General features: G+C 56.2%; 1 protein-coding gene across 1 annotated transcript in view; it reads left to right on the forward strand.

Annotated features, from left to right (window-relative positions):
* Positions 1–325: 325 nt before the first annotated feature.
* Positions 326–22,691, forward strand: part of CR1 (complement C3b/C4b receptor 1 (Knops blood group)) — a 40,724-nt gene continuing 18,358 nt past the window's right edge. The window contains 40 exon segments of the mRNA XM_038162310.1: positions 326–495; positions 1,989–2,180; positions 2,681–2,872; positions 3,063–3,159; positions 3,329–3,414; positions 3,663–3,875; positions 4,438–4,497; positions 4,597–4,623; positions 4,730–4,793; positions 4,918–5,052; positions 5,252–5,443; positions 5,652–5,747; positions 5,996–6,091; positions 6,964–7,175; positions 8,484–8,488; positions 9,728–9,821; positions 10,435–10,614; positions 11,289–11,471; positions 11,639–11,818; positions 11,944–12,126; positions 12,607–12,789; positions 12,950–13,129; positions 13,255–13,437; positions 13,688–13,906; positions 14,193–14,384; positions 14,624–14,723; positions 15,322–15,407; positions 16,294–16,488; positions 16,838–17,017; positions 17,110–17,255; positions 17,257–17,302; positions 17,891–17,990; positions 18,147–18,232; positions 18,766–18,960; positions 19,444–19,626; positions 19,959–20,138; positions 20,744–20,926; positions 21,057–21,239; positions 21,329–21,511; positions 22,439–22,630. Of these exon segments, the coding sequence (XP_038018238.1) occupies positions 414–495; positions 1,989–2,180; positions 2,681–2,872; positions 3,063–3,159; positions 3,329–3,414; positions 3,663–3,875; positions 4,438–4,497; positions 4,597–4,623; positions 4,730–4,793; positions 4,918–5,052; positions 5,252–5,443; positions 5,652–5,747; positions 5,996–6,091; positions 6,964–7,175; positions 8,484–8,488; positions 9,728–9,821; positions 10,435–10,614; positions 11,289–11,471; positions 11,639–11,818; positions 11,944–12,126; positions 12,607–12,789; positions 12,950–13,129; positions 13,255–13,437; positions 13,688–13,906; positions 14,193–14,384; positions 14,624–14,723; positions 15,322–15,407; positions 16,294–16,488; positions 16,838–17,017; positions 17,110–17,255; positions 17,257–17,302; positions 17,891–17,990; positions 18,147–18,232; positions 18,766–18,960; positions 19,444–19,626; positions 19,959–20,138; positions 20,744–20,926; positions 21,057–21,239; positions 21,329–21,511; positions 22,439–22,630 (5,764 nt within the window). The 5' untranslated portion in view covers positions 326–413.

Below are 22,691 nucleotides of genomic sequence, written 5' to 3' on the forward strand. Positions count from 1 at the left end.
AGGGAAACAGGAAGGTGCAGGTCGGCTGCTGCCCTCTCCTCGGGCTGGGAGGACACATTCCCCTTCCTGCCCTTTTTGGTTCGGGTATTTTCTTTTCCTTTGGGGCTCGGCAGCTTTGGAGGGAGGGGGGTCTTTCCTGGAAGTGCAGAGTAAGGCTAGAAGGAGAGGCTGAGGCAGCAGATTCCCGGCCAGCCGCTCCCTGGGATGCCGGGCGCGCCTGGCACCGCGCACCCCAACGTTCCACACCCAGCCCCGCTCCCCGCCGCGCTCACGGCTTTCGTCAGCGCCTTCCCGGAGCTGAGCTGAGCTCAGCTGAGCCGGGCTGGCCGGGAGGGGCGGGCGGGGGCTCCGCGGAGCTCGGAGCAGCCCCGCGGGAGGGGCTCCGCTGCCCGGGCAGTGCCGGGGAACCCGCGATGGGCTCCGGCCGCCGCTGCTCGCTCCCGCTGCTGCTGCTGCTGCTGCTGCCGGTGCTGCTGCTGCCGCCCGCGGCGTGGGGTGAGCCCCGGGAGGGGAGGGGGCTGCGGGGAGCCGGGCGCTCCGGGCTGGGAGCTCCGTGCGTGCGGGAGCGCTCTCTGCACCCGCGGGTGTGCGAGTGTAGGATCCGTGTGTTATCCAAGGGAGTGTGGGTTATCCATGGCAGTGTGGGTTATCCGCGGTAGTGTGGGTTATCCATGGGAGTGTGGGTTATTCATGGCAGTGTGGTTTATCCATGGCAGTGTGGGTTATCCAAGGCAGTGTGGGTTATCCAAGGCAGTGTGGGTTATTCATGGCAGTGTGGGTTATCCAAGGCAGTGTGGGTTATCCCAGGCAGTGTGGATTATCCATGGCAGTGTGGGTTATCCAAGGCAGTGTGGGTTATTCATGGCAGTGTGGGTTATCCAAGGCAGTGTGGGTTATCCAAGGCAGTGTGGGTTATCCAAGGCAGTGTGGGTTATCCATGGCAGTGTGGGTTATCTGCGGTAGTGTGGGTTATCCATGGGAGTGTGGGTTATCCATGGCAGTGTGGTTTATCCATGGCAGTGTGGGTTATCCCAGGCAGTGTGGGTTATCCATGGCAGTGTGGGTTATCCAAGGCAGTGTGTGTTATCCATGGGAATCAATGGTCCATGTGTTATCCATGGCAGGGTGATGTGTGTGCATGTGTTCCCTGTGTGTGTGTGTGTGTGTGCTCCATGTGCCCCGTGTGTGTTTTCTGTGTGCTCTGTGTGTTATGTGTGTCAGTGTGTGTTATCCATGTGCACGTGCTCCGTGTGTGTTTGTGCTCCTTGTGTGCTCTGTGTGTTCCTTTTGTGGCTCTGTGTGTGCTCTGAGTGGGTTCTCTGTGTGTGCCCCATCTCCCTGTGTGTGTGTGCCCCATATCCCTGTGTGTGTGCCCCATCTCCCTGTGTGTGTGCCCCATATCCCTGTGTGTGTGCCCCATATCCCTGTGTGTGTGTGCCCCATATCCCTGTGTGTGCCCCATCTCCCTGTCCCTGTCTGTGCCCCATATCCCTGTGTGTGTGTGCCCTATATCCCTGTGTGTGCCCCATCTCCCTGTGTGTGTGTGCCCCATATCCCTGTGTGTGTGTGCCCCATGTTCCTGTGTGTGTGTCCCATATCCCTGTGTGTGTGCCCCATCTCCCTGTCCCTGTCTGTGCCCCATATCCCTGTGTGTGTGTGCCCTATATCCCTGTGTGTGTGCCCTATATCCCTGTGTGTGTGTGCCCCATATCCCTGTGTGTGTGCCCTATATCCCTGTGTGTGTGTGCCCTATATCCCTGTGTGTGTGTGTCCCATATCCCTGTGTGTGCCCCATCTCCCTGTCCCTGTCTGTGCCCTATATCCCTGTGTGTGTGTGCCCCATATCCCTGCGTGTGTGCCCCATCTCCCTGTCCCTGCGTGTGCTCCCTGTGCCCCCCTTTCCCACCGGCTCTGTGTGCCCCCTGCCCCGCCCGGGGTACAAGAGCAGCAGAACGAGCCCCGCTAAATCCCCGTTTATTTTCCCACAGGGGACTGCGGGCCGCTGCCGAACATCAGCCACGCCGAGCCCCTAGGGGACACCAAACACCAGCAGAGCTTCAGCGTGGGCTCCACAGTGACCTTCGGCTGCGTGCCGGGTTACACCAAACTCCCCTTTCTCCCCGACACCATCCGGTGCCTGCCGAACTCCCGCTGGTCCAGCCTGCCGGAGTTCTGCGGCCGTGAGTGTTTCCCCTCCTCTGACACAAGCAGGGCGCGGGCTGCCTCCGGGAACACCCGCAGCTTTGGCAATCGCTGCCTCAGGGCTTTCCTCATCACACAGGATGAAGTGGTTTGGCCACTTCTCCTGCTGCCCCTTTTTCCTCCACTCCACCGAGCCGTCGGAGCCACTTGTGTGGCGCTTGTGGGTTAATGAAAATAGAGGAACAGCCGGGGAAGCGCATGGAAAAGGGGAAGGAATGCAGGGGCAGGGCACTGAGTGACCAAAGGGTTAACCAGGCGGGGAGGTTTGGCTCTGGGGGTTTGGAAACCTTTCCAGTGAGAGCTGGCTGCACTTCCCCACCTCAGACAATTCCCTGGTGGAAGTGGCCAGGGAGGAGGGCCCTGTTTGGGGTGTCCATGGGAGGCTCCTGCGTTATCACTCGGATTTGTGTTTACAGTTGAAAGCAAAGTGTTATTTTTGCTCTGTAACCGGACATTTGGGTGTCTCTGTGGTGGCCAGGCAGCTGTCCCCGACCCAGAACCGTGACATTTGCTTCGTTGTCACCAGAAGACAGAATGCAGAATTTTTACGCCGTGAACACCACGGTGAGGTACGTTTGTCGCCAAGGTTTTGAAAACACCACAGCCCAGCCCCCCACCAGCACCTGTTTGGACAACTTAACGTGGACAGAAGTTCCTGAGCTGTGTCAGAGTGAGTGTCCCCATGTCATTTCATTTTCCCCAAAGCTGTGTTCCAAGTGCCACGCCTGTATTTTAAAATCGCTCCTTTCTAATGGCATTTAACATGAAATACCATTAATTGCCATACTGCCGTGAAAACTCAGTTTGTGGGGTTTTTCCCAGCCTCACAGTGTCCTAAGGAAATTCTTACTCTCTTTTAGAGAAATCTTGTGGTATTCCAGCCAATCCAGAACACGGCCAAGTTATCCTAAAAAAACATGAGCTGGGTGCAACAGCCAGTGTGGTTTGTGACCGTGGGTGAGTGTGAAGCCACTGCCCTCTGCTTCCCAGTTGCCTGGCCAGAGTCACTGGGGTGTCAACTGGGACATGAGGCCCTGCCCATGCAGAGTCCTCAGCTCCTCTGTGGTGACACATTCTTGGTTGGTGCCAAGCAGCTGATTTTGGGATGTGCTTTCTGCCCCTGCAGGTACAGATTAAAGGGAGCATCACCTTCTATCAGTTGTCTCCTACAGGGAGACAAAGCTGTCTGGAGTCCTCTTCCAGCTTGTCAGGGTGAGTGAAGTTGTCCAGCGCTTGACTGGAAAAACCAAATATTCCAACCCAGAAATTCTGAATGTTTGGTTTCCTTCACTAAGTGAAGTCAGGTCAGCATCTCTGCAAGGGGACAGCTGCTGTCACAAGCAGGGAGTCCCCGGGAGCATCACTGGTTCCTGCTGCCCGGGCAAGCCTGACAGGAGCAGCGTCTGCTGAGAAGAGCGCCCCGGGGTCACCCCCTGAGTTCTTCCCTCTTTCTCCCACAGTTATTTCCTGTCCCCCTCCTCCAGCCATCCCCCACGGGCAGCACAGCGGGAACAGCTCGGAGGAGTTCGTGCTGGGCTCTGTCACGACCTACACGTGCGAGCCGGGGCTGGAGCTGGTGGGGCAGGACACGCTGCGCTGCACCGGCGACAGCGGCGACAGCGGCGACAGCGGCGACAGCGGCACCTGGAGCGGGGCCCCGCCCGCCTGCCGCGGTGAGAGCCATCCCCTGCTCACCCCCTTCCCCGCTGTGCTCATCCCCGAAGTGCTCATCCCCTTCCCCGCTGTGCTCATCCCCGAAGTGCTCATCCCCTTCCCCGCTGTTCGCTCCTGCCGGGCTGGCAATTGCTCCCGATCCCGTCCTGGCTGCACGGGCGCTCGGCAGGGTTTGTTTCCACCTGCCTTGCAAGGCGCCAGGCTCTGCTGAGGAGCCAGCAGCAGAGGCAGCCACGGTTTTACATTTTCCCTTCGAGAGGAACAGGCAGAAACGTAATGAACGATGTGGGGAATTATCGGTGACTGCAAAGCTGGTGGAGGGGACTTAAAGGATTTATGCCTCGTGTCCAGCAACACCCAGGCAATAAAGCCAAGTGGAACAGAGAATCCCCTCTGCCCTTAAGGCCTGGAGGGGCACAAGAGGTCCCTGCCACAGCCTGAGATGCACAAGTCACCTGCCCGTGTGATGTTTACTCCTCTCTGAACTGTTTTATATATTAAGCACAAGTTGAGCACCATATAAAATCACATTTTGAGTGCTTTTCCTTTGTCTCTCCCTAGTTAAAACCACAGCAGAGACGAACCAAACCAAACCCTCAGAAGAGAATCCTTACTGGCTGGGTAAGAGCCCCATTTCTTAGAAGTCCTGTTAATTGCTCTAATTGCACCACATTTTGGCCTTCACCTGTTTAACATCCCTTTCATTACTTTCCTCCCCAGCAAGCATCCTCATTCCGAGTTGCATTGGTAAGTAGCTTAAAATTGGAAAGATATTTTCCTACCCCAAAGCTGTTTGCTGTTAAATACCTGGAGTCAGTGGTTGATTTCACTCTCCCTTTCCCTTCTTTGTCAGTTCCCCCAGTAGCCCTTGGAATTCTAGCTGGGATCATCATGAGACGGAAAGAGAGTGAAAAGCAGTAAGCTGCCCCTCGAAAATCAGAACTTTCCCTGGGGATTTTTCCTTTCAAGCCCTATACCTTCAGTATATTTGCATGGTTAGCATGACTTTTCCATGTTGCTAAGCTTCTTTTTATTCCACAATTTTCCCCCTTTCTGTCTCTCCAGCTCTTACAATGTGAATTCACAAAAGCAGGAGATGAAGCCAAGGGATGCAGCGGTGCACCCGGAGGTTACAGATGAGAAGAAGCACCCCAAGCCCTGGAATTCCTATTTTTGGTAGGTTTGCTTGTTCACCTGCCCAAAAACTTGTGCCAGACTTCTGCCTATAGCCAGGGGTCTCACTGCTGCTGAGCTCACCTGTGCAGAAGATCTTTGAGCACTTTTTGACTTTCAAATGCCACCCTGCTGTCCCAAGGGTGCTTCAGGGGGGTTTGGGGCTTGCTGGGTGGATTTCCCCCATCTCTCTCCTCCACAGCCACACAGGGAACTGCCACGTGTGTCGCAGCTGTGAGGAGCAGCTCCACGGTGACCTGGCCCCTCTCTCAGAGCCCCCACGCCACGGCTGCGCCGCCTGCCAGGACTGGCTGAGCTCCCAGCCCCAAAAACCCCGCAGCTACTCGGTCCCCAGCATCGGTGGTGGGGACGGCCAGAGCCCAGCAGGCACCAGGTACAGATCCAACAGGGGAGCCCATGGGAGGCAGAACTAGGGGAAAGGGGGAGGAAGCATCTTTGGGTGGATAAAGTGAGTTTTGCAGTTGGAGTTTGTGTGGTTTCTGTTTCAGCAGGAGCTATATCAGGGAGCAGTGGCTCTGCTGGGCAGTAGGTGTTTTTGGGGAGCCACACACTCAGGTTATTCTCTCCCTGTGTGTGCTCAGCTCTCCTGCCAAAGCTGTGGATGTGCTGAGGGCCGATGGCACGGGAGAAGCTGCTCCACGGTGGAGTGAGGCAGAGCAGCCCATGGACCACCAAAGGTCAGTCGTCCACCTCAAAACACCCAGGTGCCACGGCGGGCATGGACAAAAATCAGCGAATTTCGGAACAGAGTAGAAATGTGTTTATCAGAGAATCCCAGAATGGTTTGGGTTGGAAGGGACCTTAAAGCTCATCTCATCCCGCCCCCACACCTCCCACTATCCCAGGCTGTTCCAAGCCCCAGAACCATGGCCTGGAAGGCGGATCCATGCTCTCAGTGCTCATCCTCAATGGTTCCTCTCCACAGCGACCACATCTGTCCCATCTGTGAGAGCTGGCTCCGTGCCCACACTGGCCAGGGTGACAGCAGTGCTGTGACACCGGGGGAGTGGTGGCACAAGGGGTGAGTGTGGCCGGTGCAGGCAGCTCCTGTCCAGCTCCTCTCAGCACCACAGCGTGTGCCCAGTGCCCTCCAGGCTGAGAGCTCACAGCTTCACTCAGAATGAAAGCAGGGGCAGCGGGTGAATGTTGGTTGCTCCTCGCCCCGTGCCAGGGTAGAAGTGTGGTGCTGCTCAAGCAGAGAGATGTGGAACTGGGTGAGGTTTACTCAGATGACGCTCGTGGGGTTTCGCTGGGGGTCTCTGGAGCAGCCTGTGCTCCTCAGCTGTGCTCACCTGGCTCGTGTTCTTTGGGGCTGTGGTTTTGGTTAAGCAGCGAAGAGCCCGGGTGAGGCCCTGCAGTGGGAGCCTCTTCCCAGCCACTGCCCAGTGCTTTTCCCACCTGTGGGCACGGCTCATTTGCTTGTGGCAAGGTAAGGGTTTGGGCCAGGGCAGTGATGAGGTAAAGCTGTTTGCTCGGTTTATTTATTGATTTCTGACACTCGCCCATGCGAGTCTGGCGCTCCCTCAGGCTGACAAAGCTTCTTTAACAGAGTCACCATTGACAGACCCAAATTCACAGGAAAACCCAGATAAACATGGTTGGACACGTGCATCTGCTTGCTTTGGCTTTGGGAAGTGTGAACTCCTTGCTGCTGCACTTGCCCCGGGGTTTTTCCATTTATTCCTGTGAGTGCCTGTTCCACTGGCTGTGAGCCCCAGTTGTGGGGGAGCTGGTCCAGCTCTGCATTCTTGAATCACTGCCTGTCGGGGTTTAAAAAGGGAAATTGTGGAGGAAAGCAGCTTCTGTGGGCGCTGGAGCCTGTGCAGGGTGGTTTGGAGAGGGGCAGGTCCTGTCACAACCCCGCTGGGACTCACCTCACCTCTCTCCCCACAGCCCCCAGGGCCCCGTCTGCCCCCCCTGCACGGACAGGCAGCTCCTGTCCCTCGTCCACGGGGACACAGCCAGCAGCCCCGTGTGTCCCCTGGCCGGGGAGGGGACCCCGGCCCACCTGGTCCCTCTGCACAGCCCTGGCTGCCACCTCTGCCCCGTGTGCTCGGTGCCCACCCACGCCCACCTGTGCCAGCCCCAGCGCCTGGCACCTGATGGTAGGAGCTGCACGGGGCACCCCGAACACCCCGGGGGCCCTGGGGAGGGGGACAGGGCTCCTCACGCCCTCCCCAGGCCGAGGGGCTCCCCCTGATTCCTGCGTGTTTCCCGTTGCAGGATAAACCCAGGAGCTGAGGAGGGAAGGGGAGTTCAGCACCGATCCCCGGCAGGGATCCAGCTCTGAGTGCAATACCTGAAATCAAGGCTCTGACTTCACCTGGGCTGGCAAAGAAAAACCCAACATACTTCAAACCCACCTCTGTGTTGGTTTAATGCCTACTTTTTTGTTTATTTTTGTACGAACAAAGTATTTTTCCAGCTCTTAAAGTGAGACTTTAAAAAGTCAGTAAACGTTTCTTTGCGCTGGGAAAATAATTTCCTCTTCACACAATCTTACAAGATTTATTTGTATTTCTTAAACAACTTCTTTTCAACTGAGGTTCTTTTCCTAGTGTGCAGATAAAAGTGCAAAATTTACAGTATTTCTAGTAAAACTGTTTTGTAAATAAAAGGAATATAAAATAAGGAATACAGATATCTTGGCTCTGGGGTTTTTTTCATGTTTACTAATCAAGCCTTCCCATAGAGTGGCTTAAATGATTTCGCAGTCTCATTATTTGCAGATGTAATCAAGTTCACTAATTGCTTCTGCTCAGTTAATTGCTGCTGTTGCACTGGTGTCCAGTGCCTGAGCTTTCCTGGGAATTGTGACGAGGGAGGTGGGGCAGTGCTCTGCTTGTCCCTCCTGACAAAATGGCCTTGAAGCAGTGACTGCCAGGAAACCCTGGCACTTCTGGGTGGGACTGGAGTGCTTTGGAAGGCACCTGGAATGCTGCTCAGAACTTCTGCAATGCTGCTCGGAGCTCAAAGGCAGCTCCCCCTGTGTGAAGCCACAGAGATGCCAAAGACCTTTGTCCTGGGAGCGGGACTCCAACCCCAGAGCTTTTGGGCACTTTGTTTCATCCTGCCTGCCCCGAGGCACTCGTGGCTGTGCCGAGGATGAGTGTGAGCGTGGACAGAGGTGAGGGAGGGACCATGTGGGCAAAATGCCCTGGATTTGTCTGGCTGATGGCAAGGCCATGCTGAGGTGTTGGTGTCCTTTCCGGGCTGTCACTCAGCTAAACTCAGGATGAAACTCAGGCTCAAGGTCACTGGATAAGCTGTCATAAAATGGAGTTATGATTGGAAGGTTTCCTGTTTGGAAGGGAAACACCACGGTGGTGGAATTTTGACTGCCCAAGCCTGAGATACTTGGACTTTTAGCTGCTGCTAAAGCAAAATGTTGAGGTTTGGGGTTTTGCCTGCAGCAGAGGTAAATCACCCATCTGGGAGCTTCTCATGAGGCACACTGGGAACAGGAACTGTCCAAAATGTGTCTATACAGACCTTTGGTTTCTCCATTTTCCCCTGCTAGCAGGAACACGCCTCTAATAAGAAGGAAACTCACAAATAACCATTTCCATCCACACAGACCCCCCAGTTCTCCCTCCCCAGCAGAGCACTGTCCTGCCCGGCTGTCACAGGGGCACTGCAGATCCTGTTTTTTCAGCCTTGCAGAACAAGCACTTGCACATTGCTGGTTATTTTTATTTCTCTCTGTGACTAAATGGACAAAATACAACCTAAAGCCTCCCAGCTCTGGGTTCTGTTTGGCTTTGCTATTTTAATCCCAGCACATTTATTCCTACTGCATAGTCCAAAGCGATTTTTTTTTCAAATCATTTAACATGTGGTTTGGGGATCAGCTTGGAATCACCTCTCCACTATCAAATGAAAGGAATTGTGAATGCTGAAACATTGTTTACAGGTGTGGTCACCAAAATTTACCATTGGAGAGGGTTTATTTCCTGTATTTGTAATCAGTTGCACATCACTTTTCTTTAGAATCTGAGTGCAAATGACCAGCTGCGATTCTGAAGTGTGAACGCTGGGTTTGTGAGTATTGGAAGCTCTCTGTCAATAAAAGAAATAAAAGGACTTGAGCAGTTCGTGTCGGGCTGCCTGCTTTAGGCTCAGGAAGCGTCACCTGAGGGAGGGGAGCAGCTGGAGCTGCTGGGGCTGCTCCTCATCCAAAAGGCCTGTCTGGGGGTTTGTTCTTCCTGCCAGTGGGGAGGGATGAGCCCAGGGTCAGGTCAGGACGATTTGTGTCCCCAGCTGGTCCCATTTTTATGGGAAGAGGGAATTGCCCACTGCCCATCCCATCCCTGGGCAGGTGAATTGTGCCGTGTCCCTTGGGTGCCACCACCATCCCCTGGGGCTCTGGGACAGAGCCTGGGCCACTTCCCCTAGGGGAGGACGCTCTGCTACAGCACCTCTGCCTGCACCCAGCCCTTTTTCACCCCTCTTTCCACGTCGTCCCCTGCCAAAACCAGCAGCAGCAGCCTGGGGCACCTGCAGCCTCCCTGGGGGTGCTGGGACATCCTGCCTGCACGTCCTGGGGAGCCCACAGGTTCCTGTCCCACAGTCCTGGGAAGTCCCCCAGCAGCATCTCCTTCCTCCCACGGGGGCAGTGGGGGGAACTGGGGTGCCTATATCTGCCCCGTGCCCCCAGCAGCTGCTGTCTGTGCCAGGGATGGTGCCCACCTTCACCCTCTGCCTGCTGGGCAGCTCCGCTCTGCTCCTCAGCACCACGCCCGGGGCTCAAGGTAAGGCAGAGCAGCAGCTCTGCTCCTCTGGGGCCTTCCTCCCACTGCCCTCCTGCTCCTCATCGCTGCTCTATCCTCGCTGACCCCTGTGCCCTTCCCTGCAGAGGGAAACGGGAGCCCTGCACTGGTCCCACGTGGACCTTGGCATCACAGAGCCCCCGAGCTCCTCTGCTGAGGGCAGAGACCCTCTGGGGCCATCAGAGCCACAGCTGGCACATCATCAGAGCCACAGCTGGCACCCCCAGCCCAGCTGGGCACCTCTCTGCCCCCGGCACAGCCCAGATCCCTGGGGGCTGTTGGGTCAGTCCTGGGCTGCCCTGCCAGTGTTTTCCTGGGTGGGATTGGGCCCTCAGGAGGGGCTTCAGAGCCTGCAGAAAGGCAGGAAAGGCTCCTGACCCTGCTGGGTGTTGACGTGAAATCCTGGACACGCAGATTTTGTCAGCTGAGGTGGCAGCGGGGTCCCCGAGGAGTACAGGGAGGGTTCTGCAGCCCAGGGACCCCCAGCCCAGCTGCAGCCCCCCGTGCCCACGGGCCCCAGGCTGCACAGACACCCTGCAGCACGGCGGGATTCCCGGAGCTGTGAGGCTCGGCATTTCCCCTCTCTCCATCCCAGCTGCCTGGTGCCCGATCCCCCGCGTGCCGTACGGGAGGGTGTCCCCTCGTCACTATTCCTACCGCACATGGGACACCGTGAGCGTCACCTGCAACCCGGGCTACACCCTGCGGGGCCCCGGCAGCAGCACCTGCGGGGCTGCCGCCAGGTGGGACCCCCCTCTGCCGGAGTGCAAAAAGGGTGAGTGTCCCGTGAGGGTCCCGTGAGTGTCCCATGAGTGTCCCATGAGTGTCCCGTGAGTGTCCCATCAGTGTCCCATGAGTGTCCCGTGAGTGTCCCAGCGCTGGGAGCAGCGCCGGCCGCGGGGGAAGCTCCTCTTGTGCCCTCTCAAATTCACTGGAAGGCAAAGCCGGGATGGATCTGTCCTGGCTGCCCTCCCCAAGCTTGGCTGGCAGAGAAACAGAAACAGATCCGGTGGGACACGCAGGGGTGGGACACGGGCATGGCTGTGCCCTGTCCGGAGCTCCGAGAGGGATGGGGAGAGGTTAACCCCCTGGGATGGCAGGGTCTGAATCCCGGGGGATTGCTGACGTTGCTTCTGGGGGCAATTTCACCCTCACCTTCCACTTCATTGTGGGGTGGAGAGTAATGACAACCTCTCACTGCTCTCGCTGCCTCCATGCCAGTGTGGGTCCCTCCCGGCCCCTGCGATGTGCCCATGTTCCTGTCGGGACTCTCATTGCTGCCAGGGATTTCTTCCAGGTGCAGCTGCACCTCGAGTGACCTAAAGCCTTGACCCAGCAAACGGAACCCAGGGCAGCATTCAGGAGCTCGCTCTGCTGTCACCCGAGCCGTGCCAGCAGCACAAAACCAGCACAGAGCAGAAGCACAGGAGCCTTTCTTTCCCCCTGCAGAGGTGACATGTCCTCGGCCACCGAGCATCGCCAACGGGCTGCACAGCGGGCTCTCCTCGGACCGCTTCCCCCGGGGAGTGACCGTGTCCTACAGCTGCAGGGAGCGCTTCCAGCTGCTCGGCAATGCGTCCATCGCCTGCACGGACTCCGGGCGCTGGAGCCGGCCCCTGCCCCGCTGTGAAGGTGGGTGGGGGCCTCTCTCCTGGAGTGGGGGGCAGCAGAGGTGCTGGGTGTGCTGCAGGATCGGAACAGGCGGGGTTATGGCACTGAGGGGAGGAGAAGGCTCTGTGTGTGCAGGATCCGGCTCCTCACGCAGTGAAGTTTAAAGGACGCTGTCGCTGCTCCCACAGCGATCGGCTGCCAGGTACCCGAGGTGCAGAATGGGAAGGTCCTCAACGTGCAGAGCACCTACAGGGCTGGAGAGACGCTGCACTTTGGCTGTGATGCTGGTTACAGCACAGAGGACACCGATGAGGCTCGGTGCCAGCCCGGGGGCACCTGGGACCCGCCGGTGCTCGTGTGCCAAAGGGGTGAGTGCTGCTCAGGAGCAGGGGGTGCAGGCAGGGATTTAACCCATCCGTGCACACCACTCTGCCTGCCTTCCCCTCGCTCCCTGCTCTCTCGCTGAGTTCAATCTCCCAACTCCCTCTCGCAGTCCGGCCGTGCCCGATGCCTCCGGAGGTCGCCAATGGAAATCACAACGGCCGGGACAGAGCAGGATTCACCGCTGGGATGTCTGTGCGGTACAGCTGCAATCCTGGCTATTACCTGGTTGGAAATGCCGCTGTGTCCTGCAGAGCATCGGGGAACTGGAGCCAGCCCCGCCCTCGCTGCGAAGGTGAGTCTGGGCTCTGTCCCCCCAGGGGACAAACTCAGTGCGGCTCTGAGCACAGGGGACACCCTCACCGAATCCACTGAGACCTTCAGCGAGAGACTAAATTCCATTTTAATGAAATATATGGGTTTATAATATGTAAAGAACAAGCTGAAATCCACGAGTCCAGAGCCAGCCCCCTCCTCCCTGTGCTCCAGTCATTATCCATGGATGGTGACAGTGCTGACACCAGGCATGGACACGGAGGGGGACGCAGCTTTTAAGGGAGACCAGCTGAGTTTAAATGAATCGTTTCAATACTCTTTGTCCGGAAAAGTCAGAGGAGAGACAGGAGACCCAAAGGCTGCTGGCAGGATGCAGCTGGCAGTACCCGGGGTTTGAGCCCTCTGTCCTCCCAAAGTCTGAGTGCGGGAGGGTGGGGCTGAGCTGGCTCCCCAAAATCAGCTCTCCCAGCCTCTGATGAGGTTTCCCCTCCCGCTGCAGAGGTGACATGTCCTCGGCCACCGAGCATCGCCAACGGGCTGCACAGCGGGCTCTCCTCGGACCGGTTCCCCCGGGGAGTGACCGTGTCCTACAGCTGCAGGGAGCGCTTCCAGCTGCTCGGCAATGCGTCCATCGCCTGCACGGACTCCGGGCGCTGGAGCCGGCCCCTGCCCCGCTGTGAAGGTGGGTGGGGGCCTCTCTCCTGGGGTGGGGGGCAGCAGGGGTGCTGCAGAATCAGAGCAGGAGGGATTATGGCACTGAGGAGAGGGGAGGAGAGGGCTCTGTCTGTGCAGGATCCCGCTGATGAAGTCAGGTTTAAAGGACGCTGTCACTGCTCCCACAGCGATCGGCTGCCAGGAACCCCAGGTGCAGAATGGGAAGGTCCTCAACGTGCAGAGCACCTACAGGGCTGGAGAGACGCTGCACTTTGGCTGTGATGCTGGTTACAGCACAGAGGACTCCGATGAGGCTCGGTGCCAGCCCGGGGGCACCTGGGACCCGCCGGTGCTCGTGTGCCAAAGGGGTGAGTGCTGCTCAGGAGCAGGGGGTGCAGGCAGGGATTTAACCCATCCGTGCACATCACTCTGCCTGCCTTCCCCTCGCTCCCTGCTCTCTCGCTGAGTTCAATCTCCCAACTCCCTCTCGCAGTCCGGCCGTGCCCGATGCCTCCGGAGGTCGCCAATGGAAATCACAACGGCCGGCACAAAGCGTTTTTTACCGCTGGGATGTCTGTGCGGTACAGCTGCAATCCTGGCTATTACCTGGTTGGAAATGCCGCTGTGTCCTGCAGAGCATCGGGGAACTGGAGCCAGCCCCGCCCTCGCTGCGAAGGTGAGTCTGGGCTCTGTCCCCCCAGGGGACAAACTCAGTGCGGCTCTGAGCACAGGGGATACCCTCACCAGAGCAAACAGATCCTCCAAGACGGTGATTCCACTCAAAGTGTATCATGGAATCAATTAATGCCAAGCCTTCCTACGGCTGGGGAGGTTTGTGTGGGCATCGCTCTGATTTTGTGATTCTGAGATTAACAGCCGGTGGTTTTGTGTTTTCTTTTGCTCCTCCTGCACACCCTCATTTCCAGGGAATGTCTGCATCAATCCAGTCGTAGCCAATGGAAGGCAAGTTGGTGGCCACGGGCTTCTCTCTGCACCCGGGCAAACGGTGACATTTCGGTGCCGCGAAGGTTACAGCCTGCAGGGCAGTGCCAGCGTGGCCTGCCAGGAGGATGGCAGCTGGCAGCCCCCTGCTCCTGTGTGTGACAGAGCACTGCCTTACCACGGCTCCTTCACCAGGTCTCCAGGTACCTGACATGACTGCCTCGGGCTGCACTGCTATTTTATGTCCCCTAATCCTGTTTTAAAAATGTTGTTAAACCCTTTGAGGGGAAGATTTAAGCCTATCCTGGGAATAAGAACCTAATCCTCTGCAACCCTTTGGGGAAATGTCTTTATTAATGGCTATATTAATCAAAATGAACATTTTTGCAAGGCAAACCAAACCCCTTTCCTCCTAACAGTGCTCTTTGTGTGCTTGCCCCCCAGGCGCCTGTCCTGCCTGCTCCTCACATCTCTTTTCTCTCTCACCAGGTGCTTGTGGTGCTCCCACAAGGTTACAGTTTGCTGAGCTAAATGAGGAGCACAGAAATGCCATTGATTTTCCTGTTGGGAAGACTGTGCAGTACACTTGCCTCCCTGGATATGCTAAAGTCCCAGGAATGTCACCTACTATGACATGCCTTGAGAGAGGAGTGTGGTCAGAAGCACTAGAGTTCTGTAAAAGTGAATAGCTCCTTGATTTGGTGTCTGTTGGTGCAGGAGGAACAGGTCTCAGGTTCTGTCCATGCTGCCAAAACACTGGCGTTATTCTGAATATGTGACTAGTAAAGCCATGTAGCCCTTTGAAACTGGAAACCCGTGCTGGGGGGAACTGGGAATGTGGGCAGGGGACTGGAGCAATAACTGCATATTTTGTGCTGTGATGCAGAGAGACAGGATATAAGGGTGTTTTCCTTCCCCAGGGAAACAGTGCAGCCACCCAGGCGAGCCTGTGAACGGCAAGATTATTTCCCTGACAAATCTCCAGCTCGGGTCCACAGTGGTTTACGGCTGTGAGGAAGGGTAAGTCCTGCTTTGGAGGTGGATTGGGTAAGTGTCCCCCTTTTTAACCCCTACTCATTCACTCCCAGTACATGGATTCTGTAGAGAGGCCCCTGTACTGAGTTCTGTGCCTATTGTACCTATACACTATAGTGTGTGTATATACATATTTATATATCTATATCTATATATCTATATCTATCTATATCTATATCTCTATATATCTATATCTATATCTATATCTATCTCTATATCTAATCTATATCTATACCTATATATCTATATCTATATATTGATATCTATATCTATATCTATATCTATATCTATATATCTATATCTATATATCTATATATCTATGTATCCTATATATACATATACTATATCCCCTATATATACACACACACACATATACATATATATATACATATATATATATATATATATATATATATCCCCTCTAAATGCAGGGAAAAGGGTCAGGCACAGCAAGGAAGGAATTTCCCCTCCAGGCCCACAGCTCTGCTGCCAGCAGGGCTGATCCCACATCCCAGGCGGTCAGGAGGAACAGTAATTCCAACTGAAATGCCTTGGGGTGAATGACCAACCCTTTCAACACCAGGCACAGGTTAATTGGACAATCCAGCCGGCGCTGTGAGATCTCTGGGGGACGCGTCGCATGGACTGGTCACACTCCCCTCTGTCAGCGTAAGTAGCTCGTGGCTCTGGGGGTTTGCATGGATCTGGGAAATATTTTCCAGCAGAGGCTGCCACATCTTTCCAATCAAAGCTTTCACAGGCAATTTCCCCCCTCTGCGGGCAGGAAAATTACCAGAAGGTTTGGAAGTCATGAGAAAGCAGTCTGGGAAAAGATCCCAAAGCTGAAGGGATTATGGAAAGCAACACCTCAGCTGGAGCTTTTCCAGCAGTGCTGGAGTGTCCTGCTGCTGCCTGACACCAGGAGCCCATTGCAGGAGAGGAAGGGAAAACACGTTCAGCTTAGGGGTTGTTTTGTCAAACCCAGAGAGACCCAGGGTCAGTGCTAAGGGGAGACAGAGCGTTGAGGCAGGGCCAGCAGCGAATCCCAAAATCCCGGACCGTGGGTTTGCTTCCTCTCTCCACCACTGGTGAGTGCCCAAGAGCCGCTGTGCTGCTCCTCTGCAATTCCACCTGCGGGCTTCTCTGCTCATCAAGTAGCGGGGCTGATCAGGGCCGTTCCATACGAAGAAAGAACATTTGCTGGTACATTTTGGGGTTTTGAAGCATTTCCCAGATTCTCCAGGTAGGTGTGAACCACAGGCGACACACAGAGTGTGCCTGCTGCACAACCTGGCACCGGGATTCTATACAAGTGATGCTGAAAAAGAATTCGATCTCTTATTTCTTAAAAAAGTAGAAAATGCAAAGCATGCAGGTGTTTCCTCCACGGAGCTTTGGTTACTGCTCTGCCAGGGGGGTGGGATCCTGTTCCCAACCAGCTCTCACCCGGGAGGTCACTTCATCCCACCTTTGGAACGAGTGTTCGTGCCCCACAGCCTGAGGGGTTCCAGGAGCTCCGGTGCTGCTGTTGAGTCGAGGTTCTGCTCCTCTGCAGGCATCCCTTGCGGGCCACCCCCGGACATCCCCAACGGGCAGCACTCGGGCCGGCTGCTGAGCGAGTTCCACTACGGCACGGCCGTGACCTACACGTGCGACCGCGGCTTCCCCCTGCACGGGGAGCCCTCCATCCACTGCACCACCCGCGACGGCCGCAACGGCGTCTGGAGCGAGCCCCTGCCGGCCTGTGGAGGTGGGCTGGGCTGCCTGAGGGCGCGGGGACCCCCAGCCATCCTCCCAGCACTGCCGCTCCGTGTTGGGAAAGATTGGGAAACTGCAGCCAGCTGGAATTCTTGCCCCAGCATTTGCCGGGGCTAAAGCAGAGGCCAGGCAGAGCAGGGGAGGCTGGAGTGCCACCCTGCTGCCCCAGGGTCCCCTTTGCTCTTGGAGATGTTTGATATTGCAGGATGCAGGCACAACATCATCTCTAGGGAAAATGATTTTCAGCCTTGTGTCTTAAAATTGCAACCCTTGGCGGCTTCGCAGCTGCCCAGCTCTGCCCGAGGGCCTGTTCTGAGCACCTGCACCTCTTTCTCTTCCAGAGGCGAGTTGTCCTGTCCCACAGATCCAGCACGGGAGGATCGTGGCTGCCAGGTCTGCCTACGCACACAGGGACACCGTGACCTTCGAATGTGACCCGGGCTATGCCCTTCGTGGCCACAGAGAGATCCAGTGCCAGCCAAACAACACCTGGGAGCCTCCCGTGCCCGTCTGCGAGCAGGGCAAGTGTCCCAACAGGACCTAACCTTCCCCTGCTCTCCCAAACCCACCTTTTGTGGCTCTTTCACAGCCGGGCTGTTCTCTGTCCTGGCAGCTGGCTGCAGAGCCCCTGCCAGGCTGGGCTTTGCCGAGCTGAAGGAGCCCTACAGGAACCAGACGGTGTTTCCTGAGGGGAGCAGGGTGGAATTCGAGTGCCAGCCTGGCTACACTCAGCTCCTAGGGGGTGTCACCAGCCATCACCTGCCTCAGGAACCAGACATGGTCTGCAGTGCTGGAGTTCTGTAAAAGTACGTCCTGCAAGTGCTGAAAGCCTGAAGTGCGAGGCTTGGCTGGTTTCCACATGTCCCCAGCTTTGGGGGTGTCTCTGCCCGCTCTCTGTGCTGACATTCCTTGGCTGGTTTCCACATGTTCCCCAGCTTTGGGGGTGTCTCTGCCTGCTCTCTGTGCTGACATTCCTCGGCTGGTTTCCTTGTGTCCCCAGCTTTGGGGGTGTCTCTGTGCTCTGCCATTCCTCGGCTGGTTTCCACATGTCTTTGTGTCTCTGTCTCTGTGCTGACATTCCTCGGCTGGTTTCCACATTTCCCCAGCTTTGGGGGTGTCCCTGCCTGCTCTCTGTGCTGACATTCCTCAGCTGGTTTCCTTGTTTCCCCAGCTTTGGGGGTGTCCCTGCCTGCTCTCTGTGGTGACATTCCTCGGCTGGTTTCCTTGTTTCCCCAGCTTTGGGGGTGTCCCTGCCTGCTCTCTGTGGTGACATTCCTCAGCTGGTTTCCACGTTTCCCCAGCTTTGGGGGTGTCTCTGCCCGCTCTCTGTGGTGACATCCCTGCTGGGATGTGAGCACAGCTGAGGGCTGATGGAGGCTGGCCTTCCCTTCCAGGGAAGCAGTGCCCCAGCCCAGGGAACCCAGCGAACGGCAGAGCTGTTGTCCTGACAGATCTCCTCATCGGGTCCAAAGTTAATTACACTTGTGACAAAGGGTGAGTCCTGCCCTGGGGAGAGTGAAGTGGATTTTCAGCTTTACGCAACCCAGTTCCCAAGTCAGAACTCTTGGCTGCCACGTACAAGGGTTGTGAAGAAATCTCAAGTTGACAAAATCTCACTGTTAAAATAATTAATCCTTCTGTGTGGTCCAGGTACAAGCTGGTGGGAGGCTCCCAGAGAATTTGTGAGGTCTCTGGCACACATGTCTCATGGAGTGGGGATCCTCCTGTCTGCCAGCGTAAGTAGGCCACCACTACAGCCCCTTGGAGGTGGTTTACAAGATAAAGTGGAACTTCTTTCAAGCCAAGGGTTTTATTGCAAAAGATTTCTCAAGTCACTGAATGTGTAAAATATTTCCTTTTTCTTTTCATTTTGTTTTGGATATGCTTCTGAGAATGGTTTCAAAGGTCTTTTATTTATTCTGGTGCAAACTGGGAAGAAACATTAATATTTTAAGCTGCCTTTTAGTGGGTAAGTATTTCTCATGGGCCAGTCTCTCTCTCTGTGCCACCAATGGTTATGGAAAGGGAGGTAAGAATTGTCCCAGTGCCTCCAGACACGGGCAGCAAGGAAGTGACTCACAGGAGGGGACAGATTCCTTCCTATGTATGATTTCATCCATGCAAAGTTTGTTCCTGGAGAATCGGGTCATTGTGTCACTGCCGAGGTGACGCAGCACCATCAGCTTCCCCTCCATCCGTGCCCTTCCTGGGCAGCGTGTGTGCCCTGCAGCCCCGGGCAGTGCTGACCCTCCCCTTGTCCTGCCCACAGGTGTCACCTGCGCTGCCCCTCCGGCCATCCCCCACGGGACACACAGCGGGGGCTCCAGGGACACCTTCTCCCTCGGGGACGTGGTCACCTACACGTGCGCCTCGGGGCTGGCCCTAGCTGGAGACGCCTCCCTGTCCTGCACCTCTGCGGACGGGGAGCATGGCACGTGGAGCGGGGCAGTGCCACGGTGCCAAGGTAGGCTCGGGGCGTGCCCACAGCCAGCTCTGGCTGTCCTTGGCACAAGGGACAACCTGTGGCGGGGTCTGCACCCATGGGGACACAGCTCACACGGCTGATTTGATTCATTCGCAGCAGTTAATGTCAGTGTTCAAAACAAGTCAGAGAATTTACAATTTTTTAATCACTTTTCTAGGCATGAAAGGCTTATTTGCTAGCACTTCAGCATAACAGCTTTTTCTCTTTGATGCTGATGGGGGAGTACTATTACTGCTTCAGTTTTCATTACAACTTAATTTGACGTATTACTTCTGAAGAAGCTCTAAAAACCAGGGCGTTGGTCTCTGATGGAGCAAAGAGCTAAAGAAAATTCCTGGGAAAGTTACATATCCCGACTGATTGCACTTGTGTTATCTCCCTGTTTTGCTTTCAGGAGGTTGGGTTTTTGCTGTTTATCTTGCCCTGCCCTATTTCTCACCTGCCTTTCCTTGTTCCCGGCAGAGGTGAGGTGCCCTGCCCCGCCGAGCATTGCCAACGGGCAGCACAGTGCCAGCCCCGGGGCCGGGCACCGCCCGGGCTCGGTGGTGCTCTACACCTGCGCCGAGGGCTACTCCCTGCTGGGCAACGCCTCCATCCGCTGCACCGCCAGGGGAACCTGGAGCCGGCCCCAGCCCCGCTGCCGAGGTGCGTTCCCTGCCCTCCTCTGCCTCCTTCCTCCTCCTCGGCTCTTCGTTTAATCACTGCAACCAAATCCCCAGGGAGAGGCAGAGGGCAGAGGTGCCAAGGGCAGGAGGAGCCCCACGTGCCCCCGTGGGGTTCCCTTTCTGTTCTCACTGAGTACGAACGCTCAGGAACAGCTGAATAATGACATTTAGTGCAAGAGCAAGAGTCAGTAATGTTGAAATGCCCGTGGCAGTGATGGCAAGGCCCAGCGCTGCTCCTGCCCAGTGCCCCTCCACAGCCAGGAGGGGTTTCACATCCCCAGCTCTTCACATCCTCGTGCTCTTCCCTTCCAGCAATTGGCTGCACCAGGCCAGAGATCAAGAATGGAAACGTGACTGGGTCAGAGACCACCTACAGCCTGGAGGACATCGTCGTCTTCGAGTGCAACCTTGGTTACGCCTTGAAGGGCTCTCAAGAGTCCCAGTGCCAGTTTGGGGGCAAGTGGCACCCTCCTGTCCCCACCTGTGAGAAGTGTAAGTGCAAATGAGGGGCAGCTGATTTCTGAACCTCTGGGTGGAGGTAAAGGGGCTGCTCTCAAGGGCTGGAAAGGAAAAACACGCACATAAATGTCCTGCCATCCTCCTAATCCCCACCCAAACCCCTGAACAGGCCTGGGGACGTGTGGGCATCATCTGGCACCATCCCTGGAGGGATTTAAAAGACACGTGGATGTGGCACTTGGGGACATGGGGTAGTGGGCATTTCAAACCTAAATGTTTCTGTGATTCAGACCCTTGTTAAATGTAGGGCTCTTTAAATGAATCCACAAATCCAGGGTGGTGCCTGATATCATTCACAACCTCAGAAAGACCAGAGCAAGCTGTTAGGGTCACAGATGGAAACTAAGCACTGTAGTTGCCTGAATAGTGGGAAGCTATCATTTTTATGTCAATAAGCTCAGAAAAGATGAAGGCTGGAAGGTAAGAGAGGGTAGGATGGAAATACCATTCAGCAGCAGCCCTTGTTGCTGTTGAGCAGAAATTTATGGGAAAGAACAAAGTTAAAAGGCTGCCTCACCCTACAGGGGGGTTCGTGGTACCAGCTCTTGGCTAGCTGGGATGTTTTCCTCTCCTTGCAGTGCCGCCGTGTCCTTCCCCTCCGATCATCAGAAATGGCCAGCACGACAGCAAGGGGGTGACAGAGTTCATCCCCGGCACGGCAGTGAAGTACCACTGTGACCCGGGCTACGTCCTCACCGGGAAAACCACGGTTTCCTGTTTGCCATCGGGAGTCTGGAGCATCCCTTACCCCCGCTGTGAAGGTGAGCTGCCATGCTGCTACCCTCGGTGCAAAGGGAGAGCACTGCACTCACACGGCCTCCCAAAACCAGAGGAGGACCCTCAGCTCTGGCAGCCGTGCCCCAGCCCGAACTCTGTGCTTTTCCCTCCCAGTGATCACCTGCAGCAGCCCCAGCATCAAGGACGGGGTGGTGGCTGAGGGCCGGAGGGCTGTGTACCACCCTGGGGACAACGTCACCTTCCGGTGCCACCCAGGCTTCGTGCTGAGGGGCAGCCGTGGGGCCACGTGCCAGCCCGACAGCCGCTGGGTGCCTGCCGTGCCCACCTGCCAGCCAGGTGAGCCCGCGTGACGGGGTTGCTGTGGTACCAGTGCTCCTCCTCTGGGTGGAACCCCTAAACCTCTGCCCTCTGCTCCTCCCTGGCAGTGCGGCTGTGCCCTCCGCCCCCCGTCATCGCCCACGCCACGCTCAGCGCCGAGCCGGGGACCAACTTCACCAGTGGCACCTCCGTGAGCTACAGCTGCCAGCCCGGCTTCTCCCTGCTCGGGGACCCCTCCGTGCTGTGCACGGCCTGGGGCAACTGGAGCCTTCCCTACCCACGCTGTGCAGGTGGGGCTGCCTCAGCATCCATCCCGTGCCAGGCTCAGCCTCCATCCCATGCCAGGCTAGCATCCATCCTGTGCCAGGCCCAGCATCCACCCCGTGCCAGGCCCAGCATCCACCCCATGCCAGGCTAGCATCCATCCCGTGCCAGGCTAGCATCCATCCCGTGCCAGGCTCAGCATCCACCCCGTGCCAGGCTCAGCATCCACCCCGTGCCAGGCCCAGCCTCCATCCCGTGCCAGGCTCAGCATCCACCCCGTGCCAGGCTCAGCCTCCATCCCATGCCAGGCTCAGCATCCATCCCATGCCAGGCCCAGCATCCATCCCGTGCCAGGCCCAGCATCCATCCCGTGCCAGGCTCAGCATCCACCCCGTGCCAGGCTCAGTCTCCATCCCGTGCCAGGCCCAGCCTCCATCCCGTGCCAGGCCCAGCCTCCATCCCATGCCAGGCTCAGCATCCATCCCAAACCAGGCTCAGCCTCCATCCCATGCCAGGCTCACCCTGGATCAGGCAGACCTGCCAACCTGCAGGGTTGCATGGCACAGGGAGAACCACAGCAGGAGCTGTGCTCACTTTGGTGGCACTGGGAATAAGCTGGTGGCATTGCTCAAGTTTCCCAAAAGGAGACAGGCTTGGGTGTTCTAAATACTGAAATTGAAGATTTCTGTACTCCACAGCCCAGAGTCGTGTGAAGGCAGCATTCTGACCAAACAATTTTCTGGGCATTGTTTTATCCTGTTTTTTAAGGCCACATAAACTAGGTGCCTGTGTCCTTGCATGCTGGGTGTCATTTGATGCAGACAAATGTCAGACTACATAGAAGATGCATTAATAACTTGGGGTTTAGCAGCGCCTATCAGTGCACCTGTTTCTCTTTAGCTGCATTTCACAGCCAAGGACATTTTCCTCATGCCCATTTCGTTTCTTGGCAGCTGGTTGTGGCACACCAACACCGTTGCTATTTGCTGAGCTAAGTGAGCAATATGAAAATCAGACTGAGTTTCCTGTTGGGGTGACTGTGAACTATACTTGTCGGCCTGGATATGTGGAACAGCCACAGATATCACCAACTATCACATGTCTTGAAAATCTGACATGGTCTGAAGCCCAGGAGTTTTGCAAAAGTAAGTTTTGCAGCTGCTTCTGATTGGTTTAAATTGTTATGTTCCGAAGCTTTGTAATTTC

This window comes from Motacilla alba, chromosome 26 (assembly GCF_015832195.1).
Source record: "Motacilla alba alba isolate MOTALB_02 chromosome 26, Motacilla_alba_V1.0_pri, whole genome shotgun sequence".
NCBI classification, from domain to species: domain Eukaryota; kingdom Metazoa; phylum Chordata; class Aves; order Passeriformes; family Motacillidae; genus Motacilla; species Motacilla alba.